At 46.9% G+C, this 27305-nt stretch overlaps 1 protein-coding gene across 1 annotated transcript in view; it reads left to right on the top strand.

Annotated features, from left to right (window-relative positions):
* Positions 1 to 19355, top strand: part of CCDC60 (coiled-coil domain containing 60) — a 146218-nt gene extending 126863 nt beyond the window's left edge. The window contains exons 7-14 of the mRNA XM_010969561.3: positions 3829 to 4063; positions 6983 to 7067; positions 10203 to 10274; positions 12875 to 12937; positions 13618 to 13740; positions 14542 to 14673; positions 16384 to 16573; positions 18518 to 19355. Of these exons, the coding sequence (XP_010967863.1) occupies positions 3829 to 4063; positions 6983 to 7067; positions 10203 to 10274; positions 12875 to 12937; positions 13618 to 13740; positions 14542 to 14673; positions 16384 to 16573; positions 18518 to 18619 (1002 nt within the window). The 3' untranslated portion in view covers positions 18620 to 19355. The remainder of the gene's footprint in view (positions 1 to 3828; positions 4064 to 6982; positions 7068 to 10202; positions 10275 to 12874; positions 12938 to 13617; positions 13741 to 14541; positions 14674 to 16383; positions 16574 to 18517) is intronic.
* Positions 19356 to 27305: the final 7950 nt, after the last annotated feature.

Here is a 27305-nt window from a genome sequence, read left to right as displayed (position 1 = left end):
TTAATAAGATGTCTCCAGAAGGAAATGGACTCACCTCACTTTATATTTTTAATCAAAAACAGTCATTTCTCTGTATCTGTCTCTGCCTCTCTCTCTCTCTTTTTTTTAAACACAGTCAGAAAGTAAGAAGTGAGTGATTCAAAAGACAGGGTTTTCTACAAACTAGAACATGTATTTCTTATTAAGAGCACATCAAGAGGTCTGTTCTTTTCACTCAAAACTCCTCCTGACCCAAAATTCGTATTCGTATCCACAATTCGTGCACTTAAAAACAAGCGCCATAATAACAGTGATGCTAGGGGTAGACAGCTAAAGATAGTTGAGAGATTTTCGCTGAACCACAAAATGGGAATAATGCTGGCTTCTGCCCACTTCACAACATGACTAAAGAACCCCAGGAAACAATATGCAACCACCCACCTCACTTTGAAAATGTTACCATGCTGCGTCTTATTGTGGTTATATAATTTTTAGAAACCCCTTTTGCGCAGAACAGCAATAGGCCAGGGTGTGTGCTAGGAAGCTCTTTAGTGATTTTAGCCAGTTCTGTCCTCCTAATTACCCCGTGGGGCGGTATTCTCATTTCCAGGTAAGAGAGCAGAAAGTTAGGGCTCAGAGAGGTTAAGTGATTTGCATGAGGTCACACAGCTGGGCAGGGGCAGAGCCAAGAGCTAATCCTGGGTCTGTGTATTAAACACCGAGCTCTCCAGAAGCATGTCCTCCGTGGTATTTCATGACTATAATTGCCCCTCGTGAAGTTTCAGGATTTTCTTGCTCTTTCATCGGGGCGCTCCTAAATCTGAGAAGAGCCTTTGTTTTTACCACAGAAAGTTGCTACGGTGATATCGTGTGCATCTGTCTCCAGAGACGCACAGAAAAAGCAGCAGGAGCCACAAACCTTAAAAAATAATTTAAAAAAAAAGAAAGAAGTCCTTCAGGGATATTCACAACTAAAATGGGAGGAGGGGAGAGTGAATTACCGCACTTGAACTCTAATGGAATTGAATTCCCCGGGGCAAGTTTGTGGCTCAGACTCTGGGCTGCAGTGTGGCCCATTCTGAGGGTGGGAGTCGGGAGACCTCATTTAACCTCTGTGACTCGGTTCACCATATTGCATTGGACAAGTCCTTTCCTCTCTCCTGACCTCAGTCTTTCCACCTACAAAATGATGACTTTGAGAGGCTCCAATCCACTCCCAACTGTTATTATTCTGTATGTGTGAAGCTTGTCAGCATCAAGGCAGTGATCGTAAGAGCCAGACAGTTTGCATAAATGAAAAAAAAATCAGGCTGGATAATATGGTAGGGAGTGGTAAGGTCTGTGGCAAACAGGAATTCTCCTGCACAGCTAAAGGAAAGAAGCTCTACTCAGCTCTATTCATTTCGCCGTGTCAGGATGGGAGCCAGGGCTTGTCATTTTCAAGAGAGACCAATAACCTCAGTTTTTATATAAAGATATCCCCAATTTTTAAAATTCTGGGCAGCTACACATGTTTCCCCATGAGCCACCAGTTTGAAACCTCTGCTTCTAAGAAAGTATAAGAAATCATTCAGGGAAATCTTTTCCTTTCGTTGCCAAAAAAGCAGTCCCTGCTAGCAAACACTGCTCCTGAGTGAAATACACAAAATAGAGAAGAAGTATTTGAGGATTTAAGTCGATTCAGAGAGAGTCAGCTCAATAAAGGGCAAGCAAGACGCTAAAGCTGCCTGTCACATCTTCCCCCCACATTTTATTTTTCTGCCGCTCTCAATTAATCAGAAGTGTCAGCCCTTCACTTTGGATTTCCTGGCTGCAGCTGTTAATTGAATTTTAATTAATGGCAACTTTAGCAGCACAAGATGAAATCCTACCGCAAGGAGGATGCACACAGACCTCTGGGTAGGGAAAGCTCTTCTGAGATCACCCCAGCCCATCCTCTCTGTTGTACAGATGAGGGAACGGAGGCAAGGGAGGGTGCCTTGCCCAAGGACCCCCAAGGTCCCCTGGCCCTGAGCCCAGTGCTCACTGCAAGTCTCACTGCTGCCTCTGACACAATCTGTCCAGCCTTCAAAAGTGGTCTGGTGTCCAGAGTCAGGAATTCATATCGTCCCAGGTGAGACAGGAAAAGGCTACTTCTAAGTGTTTTATCCCCGAACTCTGCCATCACCTCTCCCCAGGGTGGCAGGGCACAGAGGGGATCTCTGTCAGTCTGGCAATGTCCAGTTGCAATGCCAGGACAAAGGGGACACTGTATCAAGCTCCTAATTTATCAACGGGGGGACATGCCAACTTTTGGCCTTTGCTTTTTCTCTATCACAGTCATTTTGCAACTCACATGCTTCCTTGGAGATCTGGTTAAACCCACTTCAAACTCCACCACCACCACCCCCGCCCCTGCCTGCAGGCTATCACATTCTGAAGCATTCCATCATTTATGTAGAATTTCACTGAAGGTGTGTTGGCGGTCCCCAGAGAGACATTATGTCTTAACCCCCCTAGTGTTCCCCCACCACCCTTCCTCCCTCTTCTCCCACCCTCTCCTTGCCCTGTGCAACCTAGAAATCCCTCCCCTCTTTTGGAGCTGGAAAGTTCCACCCACATTCAGGGCACCATGAGTCCTGCTGAATAGTACAGTTCTCTCCATCCTGTTAGATATTAACTAAATGTTGTGTGGCCTTCAGTGCTACCTCTTCTCCTTATCTTCTTCCCTAGGGTCTCAGACACTGTGAGTTTCATCCAAAGAAGACCTCCAACTGCCCTCCAAGGGCTTTCAGTTCACACGTTCTCAAATGAAATAGTGTCTGTTAACTGAGTGTACACGATAGCCCACACGTGTATTGAGTTCTTACTCTGGAGCTGCTAAGGGCCTTCTTCCCCACTGTAAACCTGCTGTTTTAAAGGTCATAAAGACTCATCAGCATGGGATCAAGGGCAATGTCGATGCCACTGAAAAAGGCATTGCTTAAAGTATTTCTATGCAAGGCATGATAATTAGCATAGGTGTTAGCCTGACCTAGATGTAGCTCCTGGGTCTGATACTCGCTGGATGTGTCATCTTGGGCAAGTTAAGAAGCCGAAGACTTGGAGATACAGACACAGACACACACACACGCACGGACACACGCACGCACACACATAACCTGTCCACTTTGACTCTTTCCTTCCAAAAATCCACAATCTCCTCACAGGACTTTCCCCACCTGCGCTTTTGACCTCCTAGGACTCGTCGTCCAGGAGCCCCGCCCACCTCCATCATGGCTCCTCCCCAAACAAGAGTACCACCCCATCCCTCTTGAGGTGAGACAAGTCTGCCTCCCTCTCCTCCACTTCCTGAATTCATAGAATTTTCTCCACCTTGTATTCTTCAGAAATGAACACAAATCCCAGTGAACACAAATCCAAGATGCAGCTAAAGAAGTCAGACCCATCCTCCCCACAGTGTAAAAATCAACTATGATGGTTATTACGAAAGAAAAGTCAAAAACTGTTCTGGGCGATGGCAGCATCATGGGGATATTCGTTTGGCTTCCTGGAGTGACTACTTGGGCGACCCTGGTACTCGCTGAGTAGAAGTCTCACCACGCTCGCTTCAAATAATACACATGTATAAATGATCTCGATTTGTGACAGAAGGTCACTCCAGACCTAGATGTGTCTCATGGAGTTTGTAAAGAAAAAAAAAGGAAATCACATTCAGAACCAGATTTTCACTTTTTTTCCTACTTTTCTTCCTTCCTTCCCCCCTCCCTCCCTTCTTTCCACCCTTCTTCCTCCTCGCCTCCTTCCTTCCATCTTTCTGTCCTTTCTTCTTCCTTTCGGAAACCCCCCTCTCTTCTCTCTTTCCTGCAGACCAAGAAATCTAAAATTCCTGTGATACGCGCCACCAGCCGCAAACCAAGCCGGCGGGGCTCGACCCTCAGTCTGTCTCGGACGAGTGGAGGGTCCTCCCCCCAGAGCAGCATGGTCTCTGGGAACCCAGGCTCAGATGAGCCCCAAAGTGTGATCACCCAGGCAACGGGCAGCAAGGACGTCGAGGACAATGAGTCGTCTTCGACCAAGCCTGACGAAGAGCCTCTCCATGCCAGTAAGTCCTACCATAGATCTGACCAGTCTGCCCTGAATCTGCCTTGAGCTAGTAGATGCCTCCCCTCACACACAAAAGTCCACACACTCACACACAGACATGTACACACATATTTCTATTACTAAAGAAGAAAGGGGGAAGGAACGTGAGCTCCCTGCAGGTGTGGAACAGTGTCTTCCTCACCTTCAACCTGGCACACAGCAGGTGCTCAGCCATGGGTAGGAGATGCGTTTCCGCCAGAGACCTACATCCCGGAGAGAAAGCCCGTCTACCTCCGCTCTCTCACCCTTTCCCTCTGTTCATACTTTAACCTCCAGTGCATCTGTCAGAGCCTTGACAAAAGTAGATTAATTTCCCAGACTCTCATTGCCTTCTAAAACCTCCTCAAATTGATTCTGAATTCACGAGTCCTATTCTGAGAGACGTCCCATTTGACCAAGGTCTAATTTCCAGGGCTGGCGGCATAATGAAGTCTTTGTGGATGCAAATGACTGGGAACAGCGGGTCGTGGCCTCCCTGTGGGCTGGTCCCCTCCCAAATCGATGGAAGATGGAGGAAGGAAGTCAGAATTTTTTCTTTAATGGTGTGATTTGGCATCTGGTAACAGGATGCTGTGAGCTCTGAGCATTGCACATGGTATCCCCATCGCCCTGGAAACTGGGACTTAAGCAGGTTCCCCCGAGTGTAGGCGCCCATCACAGGTCTCTCTTCCTCGGGGAAACTCTATTTTATGGCATCTGCACCCTTTCCAAGAAGAAGTCTCTTCTTCCAGGTAACCTTGGAGAGTAGACGTGGGTCCCAAGGCTTTGTTCTAGTTCATGCATATCCAACCTCAGCTGCATAATGGGTGGAGCTTGATATCAGCGGGCACCATTCCTGCCCAGAGGCATTATCAGCAAGCAGGAAAAAAACCCTGCTGCGTTAAGTGAAATATGGTGCCTTATACGTGATTCTCTAGGAGGGCTGCCCAGTGTGCCAAGCCACTCGGTTCATCTGCTGGGATCCACCCACTGGGCTGGTTTGGGGCAGGAGTTGGGGAGCAGTCGGACATTGCTGCTAGGTTCCCAGGAGAAGAGAAAAAGGTAGAGGAAATAGCTTCCGTGCCTTCCCTAATGGGCTTCCGCCCCCCCCCCCAAGGATTCTGGGATGTGTGGCAGTAGAGGAGGTGGGCATGACAAGAGAGAAATGCAGGTCAGATTCAGGTCAAATGGAGTCACGCCCAAAAGTTACTAGAAAGATAAACTACCTGAGGGGGAGGAAGGTGAGTGGAAAACGGTTAAACACTGATGTTTGTCATGGCCTCGATGGCTCCCAGGTCACTAAAGGGGGAGGGGTGCCCTTCCCCTAGCGCCCAGTGACTGCATAAACAAGATGGAACTTACGGCCCTGGGAAGCATCGGGCTTCCCCCTTCCAGGCATGGCCCTTGAGACTTGAACTTGAGCTGACTTCAGGCACCTCTGAAGAGTGAGAAGTGTCTGCATTGGCTTTGTCCTCCTTCACTGATTTTCCAGACCTCGCTCATAGTCTCCCACATCCTTCCTACTTTTTTTCCCCTCCTTAGTCACTCACTTATTTATTCAGCTAGTGTGGACTGAGACACTCATGTGGCAAGGACAGTACCAGAGACTTGCACATCTGTATCCATATAAAACACTTTGGACATCCCCTCTACCACTTTTCTTGAAGCACATAGCTTACTCCAAATGTATATTATTTTCCAACTTTTGAGAGTGTCAGTGTATTTGCCTCCAGGGGCTGCCCTAACAAAGTTCCAACTTAAAGTCATTTCCTGGCTTAAAACAACAGGAATCTATTGTCTCCCAGTTCTGAAGGTTAGAATCCACACCACGGTGTCAGCAGGGCAACGCTGCCTCTGAAACCTGCATGGATGTTTCCTTCCTTGCTGTTTATGTCTTCTGGTAGTTGCTGGCGACCCTTGGCACTTTGATTTGTGGAGACATCGTCAGGCCAGTCTCTGCCTCTGTCATCACATGGCCACCTTCTCCCTTCGTGTCTCTGTCCTCTTATTACAAGAACATCAGTCACATTGGATTAAGGGCCCACTCCACTCCAGTATGACCTCATCTTACTTACACCTGCAACAACCCTACTTCCAAATAAGAATATGAGTAATTCGCATTCTGAGGTCCCGAGGATTAGGACTTCGACATTGTCTTCCTGGAGGTCACAAGCCAACTCGTAATAGTCAGGCACAAAGAAATAGCTCTACATTAGGTAAAAAGCAACAATATTAAGTATGAAAATACAAGTAAAGTAATGCAGTGAGGCGGGGAGGGGGCTGTGGGCCGCCGGAGAGTACACAGGAGAGTCTAAAGGCCCCCGTCAGCACATGGCAGGAATGGGCCATCTCAGAGTCCTTTCTGGGGAAGCTGGAGGCTTGGAGTTTTTAGGCGGAAATTCCCAGTTTTGAAACGTTTGGGCATCAAATCAAATCAAATCAGACGCAATTGCAAGCTTGATGCAGCCTGTGGACCACCAGTTTGGAGCTTCAGGTCTGTGGGATCAGGGAGGGTTTTCCCCGAGCAGGATGCTTTCTTCTTGGAATTGGAAGTACTTCTCTCAGGCGATGATAGAGTTTAAGGTGGGGGTGGGGGTGGCAGGGCAAAATGTAAGACGAGACAGGAGAGAGAAGGGCAGCCCAGACCCTGCAAGGCCTCCCAGGCCACGTGAAGGGATTTAGACATCGTCCCAAAGAAAAATGGCCAGTCCTCGGTTATAAGCAGAGGAGTCACATGTCACATTTACAACCTGCCACACTTCTAGACCCCAGTCTAATCCTTCTCCAGCTCCCCCATACTCTGAAGCAGGGGCGATGTCATCCTGGGGGGCTGGGCCCGACCTGCTCAGTCCTGCCTCCAGAGCACCCTGCAGACAGTGACCCCTCCTGTTCCCACCAGATCTGCAGAAGCTCCTGGAGATGGTTCGGGAAGATACTCGGAGAACAAACACAGTGGAAAACGGGATGCAAAAACAAGCGCCCAGGTATGTTCCCTTGACACTGGGAGCAAATAAAGGCTGTCAGAGTGATCGTGGTAACATTAAGAACAGCAGCTCCCAAGCGTTAAGCGTTTTCTCTGTGATGAGCCCCAAACTGTGCACTTAGCTCATGTGTGTCACCTCCCTAAGTCCTCCCAACAACCCTACGAGGTAGGTACCCTCGTCTTTATTTTACAAATAAGGAAATGAGGTTCAGAGAGGCTAGGTAACTCATTCAGGGTCACCCAGCTAACAAATGGTAAGGACACAACCTGAATCCAGATCTTTCTAATTCCAAAAAGTGTTCTCTTAACCACTCTGCTTCACTGCCTCCCAGGGATCCAAAGTTTACTCATTCATTCTTCCAGTGAACCTTTATGAATGTGGATGGATCATATTCTTTATTGCGGAAGGTGTTATGAGAGGAGACAATAGGGCTGTCTGATCTATTCTGGGACGGGGATGGGGATCAAGGGAAGTTCCCTCCAAGGAAGAAACTTCCAGCTAAGATTTTGGATGAAGAATGAAAAAGAGCTGGCCAGCCAAAGTTGTGCGTGTGGGAAGAGGAGGGAGGGCAGGCCAGGGGGGCGAACAGACTGCAGCACGTGCAGACGTGGTCAGAAGGGAGCGCAGCACCTTCAAGGAACTGAAGTGCTACCAAAATGGGATGGAGGGAGGTGTAAGTCTGGGGACCTGGGAAGCCACCTCTAGGATTCTGATTTCTATCCTCAGAGCAAAAAGAATCCTTTGAAATTTCAAGCTGGTGACCAAGGTAATTAGCTCATAGAGTCAGACTTGAACCTAAGGTGTCCGTCTTCTGGATGAAAACCTTGTTCCCCGGACTTTTGACCTCTAAAAGACCCGGAGAGCCCGCAGGCAAGAGCCCACGTTCCCTTCCCCAGCGTAGATCCCTCTCAGTGAGCAAATTGCTCCCCGAGAAGAAACGAGGCACTGCCTTCAGCCTGCTGGGATGCTGGCCATGACTTACCGGTTACTGTTGTCTCCGTAATTACAGTTCACCCAGCACCTGCACATGCCTCGCACCCCGCCTCTGCTTGTTAGTGATGAATCTTGCTGCGGCTGCCTCAGCTCACACCGGGGCTCTGGAGGGTGGCACTTGAAGACCCTTGAGACAGTGTTAGCCCTTAAGGCCCTGGCTGCTGATCAGCGTTAAAGACAGACAAAGTGAGGAAGCATCTGCTCCGAGAGGCTCCTTCCTTTGTAAGAACTCACACCATGAACGCGTTCTTTGGAGTCAGAATGACATGCATTCAAGACCGGGTGCCTTTGAACACATCCCTCAGCCTCTCCTTAAACCTCAGTTTCCTCATTTATAAAATGAGATTGTGCATCATCCAAGCATTGGCCTTGGTACCAAGTAGACTAAGGTCAATCTCCATTTCCTTGATTTAATTGCTGTGTGCTGTTGAGCCAGTGGTTTTACCTCTCTGAGCCTGATTCCAATTCTGTAAAATGAGACTCATTAACAACCTATCCCAAGGGGCTGTAGTGAGAATTAAATAATAATATCCTGGGCAAGTGTTACTACTGTTACGGAAATAATGTCTCCATCAGTGAGTCAGTTTAAGCATTTATTGAGATAATGCGTTCAACATATTGGCCTGTGCCTGGCATATTACAAGCACACAATAAATGGTGAAGGTGGTGGTGATGGTTGCTACTTTTATTTCACGTACTGTATATGCCACACAATCTCTGCAGCACCTTGCTGAGATGGGTTTATTCACTGGTACCCATTACCATGGGCCCATCTTGTAGATGGAGGAGAATGGCCAAGAGTGACCTGCTTCAGGTCCTCAAAGACAAATCCACACGAGAACCCGGTGTTCACACACCCTATCATATGGCCTCTGCATTCGCGTTAACGATAAAATAACCATGGTTACAGAGCGAGAACCTGTTGAAGTTTCCCATCCTCCCTCAATTCTTCCCGGCGAAAATCTCCCTAATCTCTCGCTAAGACAGCAAATATTGAAGGCTTCTCTGCCAAGCTGCTGAGAGACAGTTAGGAAAAGCTGTCAGATTTCTTGTGCCCTATTCACTTTAGAATCTGGATTCATATTTCACTTTAGACACCAGATATGCTCCCATCAAGACTGACATTGAATTCTGGGGGTTTCAGGAACCCCTGAAAGCCAACCAGCCCCCAGCTTCAGGGCCAGGCTGCCCTCTGGTCACCTGTCCTAGTCCATGCGGGCTGGTATAACAAACATCCCATATACTGAGTGGCTGATAAACAACAGACACTTATTTCTCACAGTTCCAGCAGCTTGGAAGTCCAAGATCAAGGTGACAGCAGGTTCAGCGTCTGGCGAGGGCTGTCTTTCTCACAGACAACCGCCTTCTCACCACGTCCTCACATAGTGGAAAGAACAAGCTAGTTCTCAGGGATTTCTTTCATAAGGGCACCAGTTCCAGTCATTAGGGTTCCACCCTCGTGATCGAATTCACCTCCCAAAGGCCTCCACCTCCTAACATCATCCTTTTGAGGGTTAGGATTCAACATAGAAACCTGGGGGGGGACACAAACATTCAGACCATAGCAGCGTCCAGGAAGATGACCTCTTCAAATCCTCCAACAGTGTTTTCCAAAATGTCCCTGAAGATCAGAATCTGTTGGGGTGTTTGTGAAAAATACAGATTTCTCGTCTTCATCCCAGACCCACTGAATAAGAATCCCTAGAGGAAACTGTATTTTTTTTTTTAACAAGCACTTCGAAGGGGCGTTATTTCATGGACAGTTTTCAAAGTATGCTCTCTACACACCTGCATCAGAAGTCTGTGTGTGTGTGTGTGTGGTGTGTGTGTGTGTGTGGTATGTGTGTGTGGTGTGTGTGGGGAGGCGTGTGTGTGTGTGTGTGTGTGTGTGTGTGTGTGTGTGTGTGTGTGTGTGGTATGTGTGTGGGTTGTATGTGGCACTTCAGGCCTAATGTCTGCAACTCTTTGGGATTCTGGCTATGGAATCTGTGTTCTGAACATTTTGTCCCGGGGATTTCTATACCCTGTAAAGTCTAAGATCTCTGCTTTAGAAAAAGAACTCTTCGTTCTCCCACAGATATGTGCTGTCTTAGCAGCACCATATGTTCAGTGCCTTACTAAGTGACTCATCTTGCTTTGCAGTGTCTTGCCAATGATCAGACAAAACAAGAGTGATTCTGCCTATAAAAATATGCAGACCACCCACAAATCAAGGTAGGAAGGCCTGGGGCCCTATCAGGTGCGGGGAGGCACCCCACAGTTCCAGGGCGCACCCCAGAGATGGCCCTCACCAGACTATGGAAAGTGGGACAGAGAAGGAAACCTTTTTCCTTCTTCACTGGAAATAAGCTTCTTAACTCCCAGGGCTTGGTTTCTCCCCAACAATTACATACCATAAAATCAGAGTCTCCCAGTAGCAGAGGGATGAAGTAGGGAAGGGGTGTTAAAGAACCAGCCCTTCCCTCTTGACTTGAGTGACTTGGGGGAGGTGAAGTTCTGCCCCCGACTCATTTATTCATCTGGAGAATAGTCAGCCATCCCTGCCATGTGCCAGCAGGTGTGCTGGGGTTTTTGGAGATGCAACAATAAACAAGACAGATGCAGTCTGCCCCCGTGAATCTCACCATCTGGCCAGGGTGGGTCATAACTCCTTTTGTGTCATGGGCTCTTTGACCGCCTAAGAAAGCCTATGGACTCCTTTCATAAAAATGCTTTTAAATGCATCTTGTAAATTCCCAGGGTTTACAAAGAATTCTATAGTAGTGTCAAAAACGCTACTGCAACCAGATTTGGGATATATGGTCCTCTAATGAGCTTCTTGAGCAATACCTTATATAACAAGACTGAGCAGCAAGTCTAATAACTACTGTAATTTTGGATTTGTGTCAAATATAAATGATTTTTCAAAATATCTCCCACAATTTTAATGTAATGTGCAAAACCCTGTGATTTCCATTTCTGCTAAAGGCTAGTTAAAATGAAGACATAACCTGTTTTTTTTTTCCCATCTGCATTCGTGGAATCATCCTTGAATCCTGCCCATGGTTAAGAATTGCTGGTCTAATGGGAGAGTCACGCATTTATCCAATAATCCCAGAGAGTTAGCCATGTAATCATAACCGTGGAAAGCATTCTAAAGGAGAATTATGGGGGACTGAGTAACTGTGGAGCACCAGAATCCTAATTAAGGCTGAGTTTAACATTTAAGCTGAGACCTGAAAAAAAAAAAAAAAAGAAAGAAAAAGGAAGAAGAAGAATTAGCTAGCCTATTGCTGGGAAAAGTGGGAATAGTGTTCCAAGCAGAGGGAAGAGCATGTGCAAAGGATCTGAGACAAGAGGAAGCTTAGGTTCACTGAGCAAAGACTGGTGTGGTTGAAACTCAAGGAGGGCCAGGGAAAGGGGAGACTGAGACCAGCAGAGGGGTCTTTTGTTTGTTTGTTTGTTTGTTTATCACAGCTAAAACACTGCTTCCTTCACCTCCCACCTCCTCCCTCTCTTCTAGAAAAGAAGAGAGCCACCTTTAGGAGGAGGGTCAAAACCAACACCCACACCCCTCAAAGAATTCATCGGCAGGGGTTGGGGCAGCTGGTTGGAATCCAAACACAGGGCCTTCTGGGCATTGTTACTGGGGCTCTGCTTCCCAGCAAGGTGGGATAAGGGCTCGCTCCATCAGCTACCAGGCCTAAGACCTCTAGGGCCAGTCCCATGAGCCTCTGGGAAAAGCAGCAAAAGCCAGGACCTTTCCTCTGGGGAGTGAGTAGTCTGGGAGTGGCCAGAGAAGTCCCAGATGCCAGAGGGTTTGAAGGGAAAGGTTAGCCACACATCACAGGGATAGGAAAAACAGTCTCACCCTCTATAACCACACAGATAGAGCAGTCAAGTTAAATCTCCAGTGTCTGGAAGAAACAAAGGAAGGCAAGGTGTGAGCGAAGGTGGTGGACACTGGCACTGAAGGCCTGGGTCACTAAAGGAGAACCTGAAAGGGGAGGGGAGTTGGGCCTGAGCAAGAAGCTTCACCCCCATCTAGGAACCCTAGCCAGGCAAGGTCACAGGAGGGAGCAGCCACTTAAGGAATTCGGTCAGCCCACACCTAGAAAGGGTCAAATTATGTGAAGAGTTGACTGATCTCAGATGAAGAAACTGACGATCCAGAGCAGAGGTGCTTATCCACACACCGGGAGGTGGTGGTGCCAGGGCTGGGCTCTGAACCCAGCTCTGACTGCCTCCAAAGTGGGGTGAAATGGGTGTTTGGTGTTTGGCACAAGGGTCTAGTCTAGAGAAGAGAATCCTTGAATGAAGAGGCATTCTGGGGCTGGGAACACCGAAGACAATGTGCCTAGGAGGACTGGACCTTCCCTTCACCAAATCTGCACTCAGTTCCAGGTTAAGTGCAGACAGGTGTAGAGAGGAGGCTGGAAGGGTCTAAGACAAACCTATCCTCCAGGTGGAGGGACCAATTTTATACAAATGAAACTAGGGTCCAGGAAATGTCATCCCGACAGTATGCAGAGGCAGAAGGTCAAAGTTGGACTAGAAGAGTCAGAGCAGGCAGAACTTGCTGTGAGCCACAAAACAGAGGAGGATTTGAGTAGGTGGAAGAGAAACAAGGAGGACTTTTCAGGTAGAGTGTCCAGTAGGAACAAAGACCAAGATATGGGGAAAATATACATTGAGTTCTGTTACCGATGCCTTGATTAGAACCTCCTCCCTCACCTGAATCCTGAAGGCTAGCTGGTATCATGGGGCCCCTAAAGTCACCCCTTTTTGTGAAAATCAGACTCCAAGCAACTTGAAACCATCCCTTTGTGTTCCAGTGACAGATCCAGCAGTACAAGTGGAGACAGCCACTCCCAGGTACTGCAGAAGAAGCCTAAAAGGTAAGCCAGGTGGGCAACTGAGGAAGCCAGGCAAGAGAGACTATGGCAACCACACTGTCTTCCCAGGGGTGTTGAAATAACACAATGCCGACCAGGTGCCCGGAGCCACAGACACTGCTGAAGGACAAAGGACTCCCAGGGCAAGGGGCTCATGGCCCAGACGCTGAGCACCAACACAGGCAATGTCAACAGAGTCTTCCTCCATGCTTGGCACTGGGCAAAGCACTCCATATTCATTATCTTGCTTATTCCTCAAAGTCAATCCTATGAAGCAGGGGTGCCATTCCATTCTACGGAGGAACAGGCTGAAACTTGGCCAGGTGAAATGTCTCTCTGGAGGCCATGTGTCTAAAAAGTGATGGTGCAGGAGTTTGAACCTGAGTCTCCCAGCTCCAAATTCCATTTTCATCTCACTATCCTTAACATTCACTGGGCTTAAATGACCAGATGTCTCGCTGTGGGCTCATTTAATAAGGCCTGACCCACCAGCCTGATGTTGTTGGGAAGATCTATCCTTCCTACGTCCAGGGGAATGCTGAAGGAGGCTTCAGGTGAGGGTAGAGAACCTGACAGGATCCAGAGAATCCCTATTTCAGAGCACCTAGGGACCCAGGGAGGCCTGTCTCTTGGGTCCATCCCATGGGCTCCGCCCCCCAAGCCCTTCTTATCTGTGTCAACAGCCACGCCAACCGTGACATCGTGCATGGCAAGAGTGGGGTGTGTAACACCATGAGGGCCAAGTTCTACAGTGTGGCCCAGGAAGCTGGCTTCTGTCTACAGGACAAGATGGAAATCTTCATAAAGTAAGGACACACATATACCCATTCACTCAAAGGGCATTCATCTGCCACCTGCGATGTACCCACCAGATGCTAGGTGTTGGGGCTACAGCAGGGAACACAAAGGGCATGTTTCTGCCCTCAGGGAGCTGAGGGCAGAAAATGTGGAAGATGTGGGCAGAGATAAAATAAATGAATCAATAAATTATACAATTACAAATTATAACCATTGCTATATGGTAAGAGAGCAGGGTTCTAGGAGAAAGAGAGAGAAACCATAGGGACCTAATTCAGGTTGGGTAATCCAAGAAGACCTCTCTAGAGAGGTGACTTTGAGGCTGAGCCCTAACAGATGAAGAGGAGCTGGCTGTGCGGTGAAAAGGGAGGACATTCCAGGCAGCAGGAAAGTGCATACAAAGTCCCAAAGTAGGAAGGGACATGGAAAATTTGAAGAGAAATAAGAAGTGGTAGGTGAGAGTGGCATCGTGCACAGCCATAAATGTCATAATTAAGACTTGGAACTTGACTTTCAGAGCACCAGCTGGCCACTGGAAGCTTTTCTTTTCTCTTCTGTCAACCCAAATAGGGAGAGAATGAGGGCTGATAAAAAGCGACTGGATTTAGCAAGACAGGAGCATTTCAGGACCTTGGAGAGAGCTGTATCATCCATCCTGTGCCCTGAGCTGTAAATTACAGTGGCCCAGAGGGTTAAGGGCCTTATGAAAGAAAAGATGTTTAACTCAGATCTCAAAGGGCAGCTAGGATGATTCACGGGGAAGGGTATCTGATTTCTTCTTCCTCTTTCTCATACAATCTGTGATGCAGGCGCCAAGAAGAAAGAGCTCTCCAGAAGTTCCATGCTTTCAATCGTGTCTCAAATTTCCAAAAGGATATAGCAAAGATGAGACGTCAAGTCTCCGTGGTAAAAGGAGGTTCAGAAGAAATTTCAGACCACTGGTAAAGTGTCTGAGAGCCAGATAAGATGGTCCCTGAATGGGGTACAGGAGGCTCTGGAGTTACAATATTACATTTGATTCCATTATTCTTTAAGACACAGACAGGCATCATTCCAAAACTGTCCTTGACCATCAGCATCCACTCCCTCAGCCCACCCAACCCCCCGGCCAAACAGGCTACATCCAGAGTACACTCAGGCAAGAAGCCCTCATTTCCTGAACCACAGATAATCCACCCAGCTGTGTTCTCCATATCTACCTTCTGTTTGATTCAGGCTTGCAAATAAGGACAAACCTGCCAGCCCCCATAAGAGAGGCAGACAAGGCAAACCAACCTGAAAATTTCTATAGATTCTGAGGTCTACAAGGGAAGACACGTATTCCCAAAATGATTTAACGCGTAAAGGTACAAAGCCATATCCCAGGAACTGTGCCCCAGCACAGGGCTGACAATGAGTACAACAGAAAGCAATGTGAATTGAGTGACTGGATGGCAGACACTACCCTAAGTAATTTTCATAAATTATCGAGTTTATTCCCCACAAAACATCCTGAAGGGTACATATTAACCCCCACTTTACAAACAAAGAAACTTTAGGATTTAACCCCCCATCTAATCCATTTCTATGATGATTTGCAATATAGAGTCTGATTTCCTGAACCTCCATCCTGTCAGGGTGAGTAAATCAAGATCTATGAGTAAGATGGGAAAGTCTAAAAATGTACCCAGAAACCCTTTGACAATTTTAATAATGTAAAATGGGAGCTTACAAAGAGACTTGCATAAATATATAAATATATATCACAAATACAAAGCAATATGAGTAGCTCAAAATGTATGACGAGTGCATGCTTAGCATGCATGAGGTCCTGAGTTCAATCCCCAGTACCTCCTCCAAATATAAAGAAATGAACCTAATTACCTCCCCCTCATAAAAAAAAGAAAAGAAAAAGAGAGAAAAAAAAGATTCCAACATGTATGATGGATGATCAATTTCTTCTTTAAATTTTTCCACATGTATATGTATCAGGAGAAAAAACCTTTTCTAAATGAGATGCCACCCCCTGCCTTAAGTCCTGATCATACCTGAACAACTCCCAGGTTAGAACCTACCTTGTTCCCAGCATCTCAAGGATGGAATTCCAAATCACCTTAGACACTGTCGTAATACTTATAAAGGTTCTTAAAACCCACTGAAACACACAAAGCCATGATCCAAGCTTACTCACTGGTCAGGGGCATGGAAGATACACACACACACACACACACCCTCAGCAGCAGCAGCATCTTGCGTGTGAGAGCCTCTTGTATCCTAGGAGGTATCCCACAGATGTGTCAGTGTCCTCCTTGGCCTGATTAACTCCCAAAAGAGAAGCTTCAGAATAACAGTGTCCTTCCTTCCTTCCTTCTAGCTTTTCACACTGTCTGCTTGATAGAAAAATTATAAATGCATCTCTTTAAAGCATGCCCTTAATTTTTTTTAATGTGACGCAAATCATACTTCAGCTTTTACAATCCCTAAAAATCAAGACTTGCCTGACCTGGGGACACTTTGCATTTAGGAGGGAGGAAAGTCCCCCAGGTAAAGACTGATGCCACCCTGGAGACATCCCATGAGTGGTAAAAAGAGATAGGGGTGATGGGCATCTGAGGTGCCCAGACCCATCTCCCAGCAGTTTCCTAACTGGGTCTCTCCTCTTGGAATTGAAGGTACTTTGACCTGCTGTCCAAACTCCCTGAGGATCTGAAGACTTTCCGCCCCGCCAGAAAGATCCTGGCAAAACTGCAGAAGTTTGGAGAAAATCTGGACCTGAGGATCCGGCCGCACGTCCTCCTGAAGGTGCTGCAGGACCTGAGAATCTGGGAACTGTGCTCTCCGGACATCGCAGTGGCGATCGAGGTGACTACCTCTTCCTTTCCCCTCACCGTGCCTCGGGCACACACATCCAGGCATCTCTCAACACCCAGGCTCTGTTTAAGTGCTGGGAACACAGCTTTAAAAAGACCTAAAGGCCTTCAGCGAACTCATCAACTAACAGGAGAGGGATTGTCACGTGACCTTTGTTGTTCAACTCCAGGGGTCGTTATGTCCTCTGCAGTGACCCCTGGAGACCTGAGGGCTTCAGAGAGACATAAATAAATGGACACATGAATAAAATAACTGGCAGTCCTAGTAAGGAACAAAACTGTAGGCCCCTGGGCCAACAGCGTGGACATCACCTGGGTTCTTGTTAGAAACGCAGAATCTCAGGCTCCAAACCATATCTGCCAACTCAGAACCTACATTTAAATGAGACCCCAGGTGACTTGTTCGCACAATAAAGTTTGAGGAGCACAGATTTAAGGTAAATGTAAGAGGAGGCTCATCGTGACTAGAGTGACAGGGGAAGGTGACTTTTCAGCTGAGACCTGAACGATGAGAATGCAGCATCGTGAAGAGAAGGGGAAAGAGCAGGTCAGGAAGAGGGAACAGCAGGTGCAAAGGCCCCAGAGCAGGACACAACCTGACTGGCTGGAGGAATTCCGTGGCCGCCCATGGGTTCGGAAGGAAGAGAGCAGGAAGGCGCACAGTCCCAAGGGGACTGAAGGGGTCAGTCTGCGCAGCTCTCTGAAGGTCAAGGATTTAGGTTTATCTTGAGGGTGCTGAGGAGCCACTGAGTGGTTTTCCATAGTTGTTTACCCTCCCCGCCCACCCTAGGAGCTCCCAGTGCTTTGTACTCAGCTAGGGCATCCAAAGGTGTCAGCAGATGGGGGTGGAGGGCGAGGAGCCCACACTAAGGTATTAACAGATGTTAGTGGAGTCGCTCCCTTCATTTTATCTGATGGCACATGTACATTTTAATCAGGCTTTCGGTGCCTCAGGATAAAGAAGCGACTCAAATGGCGGCATTGGCAGGCCTCTCGATGTTTTCATGGCAGGTTGGCCCTTGCACAGGCTGACCTGGGTGGGCGTGGGTGTGCGGGTGCAAGGTCGGGAGTGGGGGAGGGAGGGGACGACCCTGTGGACAAATTCGTGTGTCTAGACTCCACTCCCCACACACGCCCTGTGGAGATCTTTCAGGCTGGTCCAAGCCTAACTCTAGGACAACTGTCCATGTATGGGGTCCACACTCCACCTGCCAATTACAGGGGGCATGGAAAAGGCAATCTCTGAGTGGGTCAGAGAGGAGGGGCCCTAGCTAATAAAACTTAGCATGCTCATATCCCAGTGAGAACATCCCAGAACTTCTGACAACCCGGATGTGGGGGTCTCTTAATCCAGAATCTATATAAAACTCTGTGTTTTGTGTCTTAACCCTTTCCTGGAAGCAAGCCTGTTGTTGCCATCAATTCTTAAAAGGGTCTATGAACCCAAAAAAGTTTAAGGACAAATGGATTTTTAAAAAGATATTAAGGAATAGGGGGAGAGGGTATAGCTCACTGGTAGAGTGCATGCTTAGCATGCATGACGTCCTGGGTTCCACCTACATTAAAATAGATAAATAAATAGAAACCGAATTATCCCCCCACCAAAACAACAACAACAAGAGATATTAAGGAGCAGAGAAGAGAGAAAAATGCAGACAACTGGGTTTTCCCGTTCTCCCCAAATTTCTTTGGGTCAGTAGCAGCAAGAAAGGGCTTAAAATTAGCCTGCTGAACCAGAGTGCTAGAAAGGGGTCCTTTTCTTAAGAGAACCGTCCCCAGCACGATGCTCCAGGCATTCTAAGTGCCTGGATGGTTGGAGGCATCCTGAGGCTGCCAGCCTCAATCACAGATCTTCCAGGATCTTGTCGGGGAGGGAGGAGGCACTGAGCCTAGCTTTCAGACCAAATCTGAGGCTGCCATTGTATTTGCCCATCAGTTTGTGCGAGAACACGTCGTCCATATGCCTCAAGAGGATTATATCAACTGGCTGCAGAACCGAATCAACGTCCCCATCCGACCCCACAGTGCCCAGCCGTAGGGGGCCTGGGTTGACCAGCTATCCCAGTGGAGGCGGGCTCTCTACACTGTATTCCTGCTTCCTGCCTACTCTCATGAATACTCGTCATGATACAGTAGGGTCCTCTGCACACCGGCTTCTGGCAACATTCGAGAGAGAGAGCCATTCCCAGGTAGAAACTCGCCTCTACCTCTAACCCCAGCCTCAGTCTCCCAGCCTCTGTTCCTATGTTCCAGCCTGACCACCCACTCCCTCTCCAGGTTCCTTCACCCTCCTCCTCTTCCTCAAATTCTGGATAATAAAAATGAGCTGAAAGTTTGAAGTCCAGCTGGGAAAAAGCTAGAACTCTGGGATTTGAGTGTAGTATTCAGATCCTAATAATAAGATACAGTTACCGTGTATTGAGCATTTGTTGTACACCAGGCCCAGTGCTGGGTGATATCATTACCTAATAATATTTAAATCTCACAATTACTTGGTTCAGCAGGTACTGATGTTACCCACCCCCACCCCCACTTCACACCAGTGGAGCTAGAGCGTATTTCTCAAGGTCATTTGTTGACAGCCACGTAGCCGGTACGTGGCAGAGCCAAGTCTGGAACGTGTCTGTCTGTCTTGGGCAGGGGAGATGCTGAAATCACAAGACTTACTCCCACCCTCCTGCTTGTCATTTTTTTCTGAGCCTGTTTCTTAGAGCTGTAGCTCCATCCAGTGGTTCATGTTAATATTATGCTTGCATCACGCTCCCCAGCAAAATAAAAACTTCCGCCGAAAGGGAAGAAGGCGAGTGTTAACAACTGAGTACTTATTCAAACAATGGAAGATCTTTCACTGCTGAAATAGACTGGGGACTAAAGGGAGGCAATACATCACCTCCCAGCTCCCAAGCTCAAAGAAGAGCCTCAGGGAGAAATATTTTTGCTGTGAGCCTTTTCATCAGAATCGTAATTGGGCACCTACTGTATGCCAAGCCTGTACCAGCTGACCGCCTGTCCCACTGCTCTGACCAAGCCACCTGAGTGGTTATCATGAGAGGTTTTAAAACCACACGTGCCCCAGACAAGTTTTTCTCTGCAAAGGAGCAGATAGTAAATATCTGTTGCATATTCTTCTTATGTATGTACTCCTTTAAAAATGCAAAAGACCTTCTGGGGATTGGAGGTCATAGAAAAACAGACTGCCGGAGGACCGATCTGGGCCGTGGACCATAGTGGAACAGAGGAATGGATGTGTAGGGTAATCCAGTAAAAGTCACGCCCTTGAACTTCTGTTGAAACTGGTGAGAACAAGGAGCTTTTCCTCTGGAATTGTTGACAATAAGGATAAAATAAGTGTACAGCTTCTGAGAGCCACCGCACAGAAACACTGCCAACAAAGAGAGGAAACTGAAGCTGAGAAATTCAGGAAGAGAGACACCAAATCTTGGTGACACCGTGGGAGCACTCAGATCTAGACAGACCTTCGAATGGTTAGTTAGGGGGCTAAAACCTGCTTAAGCCAGATCCAGTGTGGTCTCCTTCCCTTGCAACAAAAGGAATCCTAATGAATGCAGCAGGAGCGAGAAAAGGGATTCGTGCACGAGCATGGCCAAATTCTAGACACCCCTGGGGAAGGGCCCCGACTCTCCCAGGGCTGGTGGGCCGGCAGTGGGAGAGACTGTCCTCAGACATACCCTGCGTGTAAAGCTAAGGGAAAACCCGGGGTTAAAACCTACAACATCAGTCGAGAGAAAAAGGAGAGACTAAGAACGCAGGTGTTTTATCCCTCAGCGTTGCAGCAGGTGTGAAAGTGCCAGTTTAGTTTTAAAAGAGCATAAAATACATGTAAGGATTTTATCAGAGCCCACACTGGAGTACGTACCCCTGTGAAAAGAGGTGCTGGGTAAGTGAATTTCCCAGCTCCGTGGTCTCCAAAGTCGGGGGGCTCGGCAGGGGTGGAAGGGGTGGCAGGGCCCAAGATGATCCATTAGGGGAGAAGCCAACGTTGGAACTTTTGGTTATCTTAACACGACTGTATTTTCAGCATTACTAGTAACTTAGATGTGGCTTGACCCTGGAACCTTCACTCAGACTATACTGAGAATGGCCCTCCGTGTCTGGTACCCGTCAAGCCAGGAAACCCAGGAGAGGAGTTTTACAGCATGAAGTGGTTAATAATGGCATCATCGTCTTCTCATCCCCAGTCTTTCTTCCAAAACACTATAACACCACTTCTTTTTTTTTTTTTTTCCTATTTTTATTTTATTTTTTACATTTTGTTGGGGGGTGGGTAAATAGGTTTATTTATTTATTTATTTGTTTAATGGAGGTACTGATTGAACCCAGGACCTCGGGTATGCCGGGCATGCACTTTACCACTGAGCTATACCCTCCCTCTTATTTGTAATTGTTTTTAATTAAGATAAAATTGACCTATAATGTTGTGTTCACGTTAGGTGTACAACATAACAATTTGACGTATGTATATATTATGAAAGGATTTTCAGTTAAGTCTAGCTATCATCCATCATTACCTCTTTTTTTTAAATCACCTCATTTTTTAATGTGATAAGAACTTTAAGATCTCCTCTCTTAGCAACCTGCAAATATACGCAGTAGTATTATTAACTGTGGTCGCCATGCTGTACACTCACATCCCAGAGATTTGTTTATCTTATAACTGGAAGTTCGTACCTTTTGACCACCTTCACCCAATTCCTTCACCCCGCACCCCGCCGCCCCGCCTCAGGTAGCCACCGATCTGTTCTCTGTATTTGCAAGTTAGGTTTTTTCCAATGCCTCTTCTTTAAATCCCCTGCCTTCTTGATCCTAGAATACCGGAGTGTGCCTATCAAATCAGCGTTGCTCTCTCTGTCCCCCAGTGATGCTCTCGGGTAGTGGAGGATTTGCTACCCGAACTTGCACTAAACGGCTCCAGGCAGCTGTTTTTCTAACTAACCCTTCCCCTCTCTCCTCCTTGGCTCTCTGGCATCTCTCCCAGCAAAAAAAGTGAGCTTGCCAAGAGAAATAATGGATTACACGTGTTCAATTAGGAAGCCTAACTTTACATGGAGTTGGTTTTGATACCTAAGTCCCAGTTTAGCGGTCACATTTCCAATGGCTGACAATACGAGGAAGTCAGACGGCCAAGACCCTGAGTTAAAGAGCATGAAACAATACTCTGCATTGTCTTTTAGTTACACCCACAAGCTGGCTCTTCCGAGCACATTGTAATTATCTCTCTCTCTCGCTGTGATAACAAAGAGGGTTAACGCTTCAGGGGATCAAAGAAGCAGATAATCCACCCCAAGTGATTTTTACTTGGGGTGACACAAAAGCACCGTCACCCAGCTTTGCTGAAACAGCAGCGGGATCTCACTTGTAAGCAGTTCCCGACTTGGGGAGGGAGGGGACAAAAATGTACTTTGCAAAACGATCAATTTGATGCTCTTTCCTCTTTATACCAGAACTCATGAGAGGATTCCACCATACGCCAGCAACATTAGGGGATTTAAAATGTGCTCTCATTTACAGACATTTTATTTATACTCTATATGTTCATGAACCATTGATTACATGAAGCAGATTCACTTTCCTTCTCATCTCTTCTTCAAGCGAACGTCATTTCACATTTCCAGAAAACTGATCGATGAAAAGTGGGTTAGCCGAGGAGGGCTAGCCGGAAAGTGGGCAGACAGCAACAGAGTTAATCCTTTTCTCTTCTTTGACTTTGAACACTTACTCCAAAAAAAAAAAAAAAATTGTAGACTAGCTCATTAATATTTTTTAATGTTGATGACATGTCAAAAGGATAATGTCTCAGGTATATCAGGTTAAGTAAAATACTGTGTTAAGATTCATTTCACTTGTTTCTTTTTACTTTTTTAGTGTGACCCATAGAAAACTTAAAATTACATATGTGGAATGCATTGTGATCATCTGGGACAGAGCTGAATTAGAGGGCTGGAGACTGAAGGGGAGAAGACCAAAGAGTAGACTTTGGAAACAAATGCTCAGGAGCGATCACGAGAGGATGAGACATCCCTGTGCAGTGGGATGGGGACAGAGAAGAAAGGGGGAGAAACTCAGGCTTCTGTTGTGGAATACAGTGCAGTGTCGTAGTTGTATTGTTGTAGGATTAAAAGTGTGGACTCTGGGACCAGATAACCTGGTTCCAGACCTGGCTCTGACATTTATCAGCTGTGTGACCTTGGGCAAGTCACTTAACCTGTCTGTTTTGCCTCAGTTTCCTCAGTATACAATGTGGTTAGTAACAGCACCTGCTTCATAGACTTGCCATGAGGATTAAATGAGTTGCTTCACTAATTCTCACCCTTGACTGCACATTTGAATCGCCAGAGGAGTTTTTAAAACTTTTGAGGCCCAGAGATTCTAATTTCATTGGTGCAAGATGTGGCCTGCGCATCAGGACGTTAAAAAAAATTACCTGGCTGATTCTAACGTGGAGGAGAGTCTGTGAACCATTGAGCTAGTATACATAAAGTGCTTAAAACACTGGCACAAGGTAACTGTGATGTAAGTGTTCACTGTTATCATACTTTTAATGTCTTAAATAATTCATAATATTAAAATAACAGTGGAGAGCCTACTGTGTGCCACTGAAGATCACTGCAGGAGCAGGGCATCTTGAAAACTAGTTCACAGAGTTCACAGGGAGCATTTCAGCACATCCTCCCTGGCGAGTACAGGTGTGCTGATTGAAGAACCAAGGTCGGGTCTGGCGGCTCGTTCAGCAGTTCCAACTTTTCGAAGCCTCTGTTGGTGAAATAATACAGCCTGTTTCCCAAAACACTTAACTCCAACAACAAGGTTTTAGTGTTTGGCAACAAAGAAGCAGAAGGCAATTAAGCCTTGGAGCTGTGCGCTGTCTAGCAGCTGGAGCCAAACGGAAATGGAGTGAGGTGAGGCTCCGGTTGGAGTATGGGATGAACCCATCTGTGTCTGAGGGCCCCACAGGAGCAGACACTTCAGTGAGAACCGGCTGAAAATGGCGAGGGACCTTCAGAACTCTGGTTGTCATCAGAGAAGGAGGCGTGGCTGGGCCAATAAGGACAGAGCTCAGAGAGGCACTAAAGTCATGAAGAACGGCCCTTCTCTCTTGGACAGAGCTGAAAGCAGAATCAAAACTGTCTCTTTTCTTATTCAACAGACCTATCGTGAGCACCCACACTGTCTCCAGGCACCATGGGTGCTGATTTAAATAATAATCATTGGTAACAATTATTGGGCACTTATCACATGCCAGGTGCTATCGTAAATGCTTTATATGCATCATCTTTTTTTAATATTCATAACAATTCTGTGAAGAAGGGGTTATCATCATCTCTTTTAATGAGAAAACTGAGGCTCAGAGAGGTGCAGCAAGTTTGTTGCAAGGCACAGAATCCCAGCTCAGACTCCCTTAGACAAGAGAGAAATTTGTTGCCTCAAGGAATCCAATGGAGGATTGAAACAGCAAGCTATGGGATGGACAGAGATGCATCTGGATCTTTGACGTGATTGGTGCCAGGGGCTCTTTCTCTCCATCTCCCCTTTTCTTCCGTCTGTGCCTCAGCCGTATCCTACCCTGCTGTGTGACATCCTCGTACACAGATGGCACTATGGCTGCTGGCCTCCCCCAGGCTCTCCTCCTCTGTTTTCTTAAATTCCAGGGAAAAGCTCTAATTGGCCCATTTTGGGTCAGGTGTCAACCTTGGACCAATCAACAGTGCAAGAGGTGAAATCACATAAGAACATGGCCACTCACTCAAATCACAGGAATTGAAGGAAGGGAAAAGGAAAAGAATTTCCCCAAAGATGGGTGATAGATGTTCCCAGAAGAAAGGGAAAACGACCTATCGTAATTGACTATTCCCAAGAATGGAAGCCAACAAGGTTTTAAATAGGCTCCTTTTTTAAAGGAGCAAAGTGACTCCTTAAATTTACACCACTCTGAAATTCCTTTGAGGATTTGAGGTTCAAATGACCTAGGACATTTCAATTCAGTTCAACATTAATTGAACTTTTACCATGTACTGGCATAAAGTTCCAAGCTGGTACGTAATAGTATGGGCTAAATAAATATGTGTTGAATGAATAATGCCAAGAGGTATAGGGTAAGGTCCCTCCCTCTGACCAAAGAACTTACAGCCTAATAGGGGCTTAACGAAAGGAAAGAGCCCAAGAGAAACATATAGAGTACTCTGACAGCCCAAACAAATTAAAGATCACATTGATTTGAGAACAGACGGAGGGACAATAAGTCATCAAGGATGGAGGTACCATTTGAGGTGAGCCTTGAGAATGGAATGGAATTTCAACAGGCAGAAATACTAGAAAAATGTGCACCAAGTACAAACCTTGTGAGCAAAAGCACGGAGGCAGGGATGGCCAAGCCATCCGGTTTTGTGTGTGTGTGTGCATGCGCACTCACGTGTGTGTTGAAATGTACATAGCATAAAATTTGCCATCTTAACCATTTTTTAGGTGTATAATTCATTGGCATTAGTTATAGTCACACTGTTGTGCAACTGTCACCTCTATAAAAACTTTTCATCACTCCAAACAGAAACTCTGTACCCAATAGACAACAACTCCTCATTCCCTGGAACATGGTAACCTCTAATCCACTTTCTATCTCTATAAATTTGCCTATTCTATATATTTCATATAAGTGGAGTTATACGTTTATCCTTTTGCATCTGGCTTATATACTTAACACAATGTTTGCACAGTTCATCCGTGTGGTAGCAATGGACCAGAACTTCATTCTTTTGTATGGCTGAATAATATTCCATCATATGGATATATCACATTTTGTTTATTCATCTCTTAACGCACATTTGGGTTGTAGCCACCTTTTAGCTATTGTGAATAATGTCACAATGAACACTGACATACAAGTATCTGTTCAAGTCCCTGTTTTCTATTCTTTTGATTATGTACCTAGAAAAGGAATCGCTGGGAACCATAGTAATTCTAAGTTTAGCTTTTTGACGAACTGCCAAAATGTTTTCCACAAAGACTTCAGCATTATATATTCTCACCAACAATGTACACGTGTTCTCTATGCTGTTTTATCTTTTTAATTGCCCTTATCCCTTTTTGAAACTATCTTATCCATTTGTTCATCTGTTTATGAATTCCAGCAAGGAGGGAATGCCTCATTCTTTATCTATTCCCAGAACCTAAAATCTAGCCATAGGAGAAGCTCCACTGATACTGTTTGGCAAAATTACTCAGTGCTGAGATTCAACTTTTTTTTTTCTTACCTATATATATATATTTTTAATGTATACAATGAATTTGAGTTTCGCCATAAGAAAAAAATAGCAAAGAAGAGAGACATAAACAGGCATCATTCCACCTCCAGCAACATCACTGGTACTTTGATCCTGGCCGTCGTCCCCAGAAGGATCTCACAGTCAGAGGCTCATGCCAGCACCCCTAGCACAACATCAAAGTGCTTTGCTCTGCCTGTGAACCCACCCGATGCCTCTCTTATCTTCCTCCAGCTTCCTGGGTATCCATTTTGTCCATCTGCGCCCCCTCAGGGGACGTTATTAACACCATCACACCCCCCAGAGTCTCATGAGCCCAGAATAACCTGCCACCAGTGGGGCATACGCTCGGGAGAACGTTTCCAGGAAGAGGAAGTCACCAGCCCATACCCATGTTTGTCCTGTCCTCACCCCCTCACCTCCTTTGTCCCCAATCCTGAAGACTACAGAGATCATGATTAAATAACAGAGCTGCTAATGCTGGAGAAGGAACCCAGGCTGTGGGCATGGAAAAGTAAGGATGAAGGCAAGTAGCCCACTTGTTATGGATCCTCTCGAGTTGGGCCCCAACAAGGGTCCTCCTGCCCAGCGTTGTTCAAGCCAATAGAACCAGACTGAGTTCAGCTTAGAAGCAAAGCTTTATTCTTTGAGAGGATGGAGAGGTCCAAACCTGCACTTTGGAGTACAGCCCAACCGCTGAGCTGCTTTATAGGGTGCTGGTTAGCCTAGGAGGGCGGAGTTCTCGCTGGCCCCACGCATGCGCTGCTCCCCGCGCCAGCCCGCGGTGCCGGGGGCCGGGCCTCTGCGCACGGCCCGCCATCGCCATCTTGGATTGAGGTGCGCGCGCAGCGCCTTTGCCCACGGCCCACGGGGCTGAAGCATCGGGCACGGATGTTTCGCACTAAGAAGCCCCGTCTGAAGAGCCGGGAGAAAGGCCTCTGCGTGCGGGCCCTGTGGGCTAGTGAAACTCGACTGAGCACAAAGGGAAAAAAGGTTAGATTTTATTTTGTTACCCAGGTTCTGTGTTTTACCTCCCGGGAATTGTTTATGGGCTTTGCTGGCAACAGACCCTTCCTCTGCCCTTTGTACGGCTCCTCATTCTCTGGTGGCGCCGAGGGGCGCATGTCTGTGTTCTGCTGAGCATGGGGTCGCCCTAACCCCTGGCAGACGAGCGGAAGTCCTACCTGGCTTCCTATAGATCTGTTTGATTGCCCCCAGGTTTCAGCCCTAACTGTTCATACCCCCAAGGGACCACCATTTGGCGTTCTCGAAATTCTAACCTTTTGGAGGCAGAGGACACCAGACAATTGAGGATGGATGACCCTGATACTAGCAAGAGAATAATGGCCACATGTCACGTGGGTGGTTAGGCTCACAAATGGAGTCTGTTGCACTGAGGAGTGAGCTGGTCTCGTGGGCTGCTTTTTCAGGGTTTTAGGTGCACCCAGT

Source organism: Camelus bactrianus, chromosome 32 (assembly GCF_048773025.1).
Source record: "Camelus bactrianus isolate YW-2024 breed Bactrian camel chromosome 32, ASM4877302v1, whole genome shotgun sequence".
NCBI lineage: Eukaryota > Metazoa > Chordata > Mammalia > Artiodactyla > Camelidae > Camelus > Camelus bactrianus.
The sequence above is the reverse complement of the archived record's forward strand: the minus strand, read 5'-3'. Positions and strand labels throughout refer to the sequence as shown.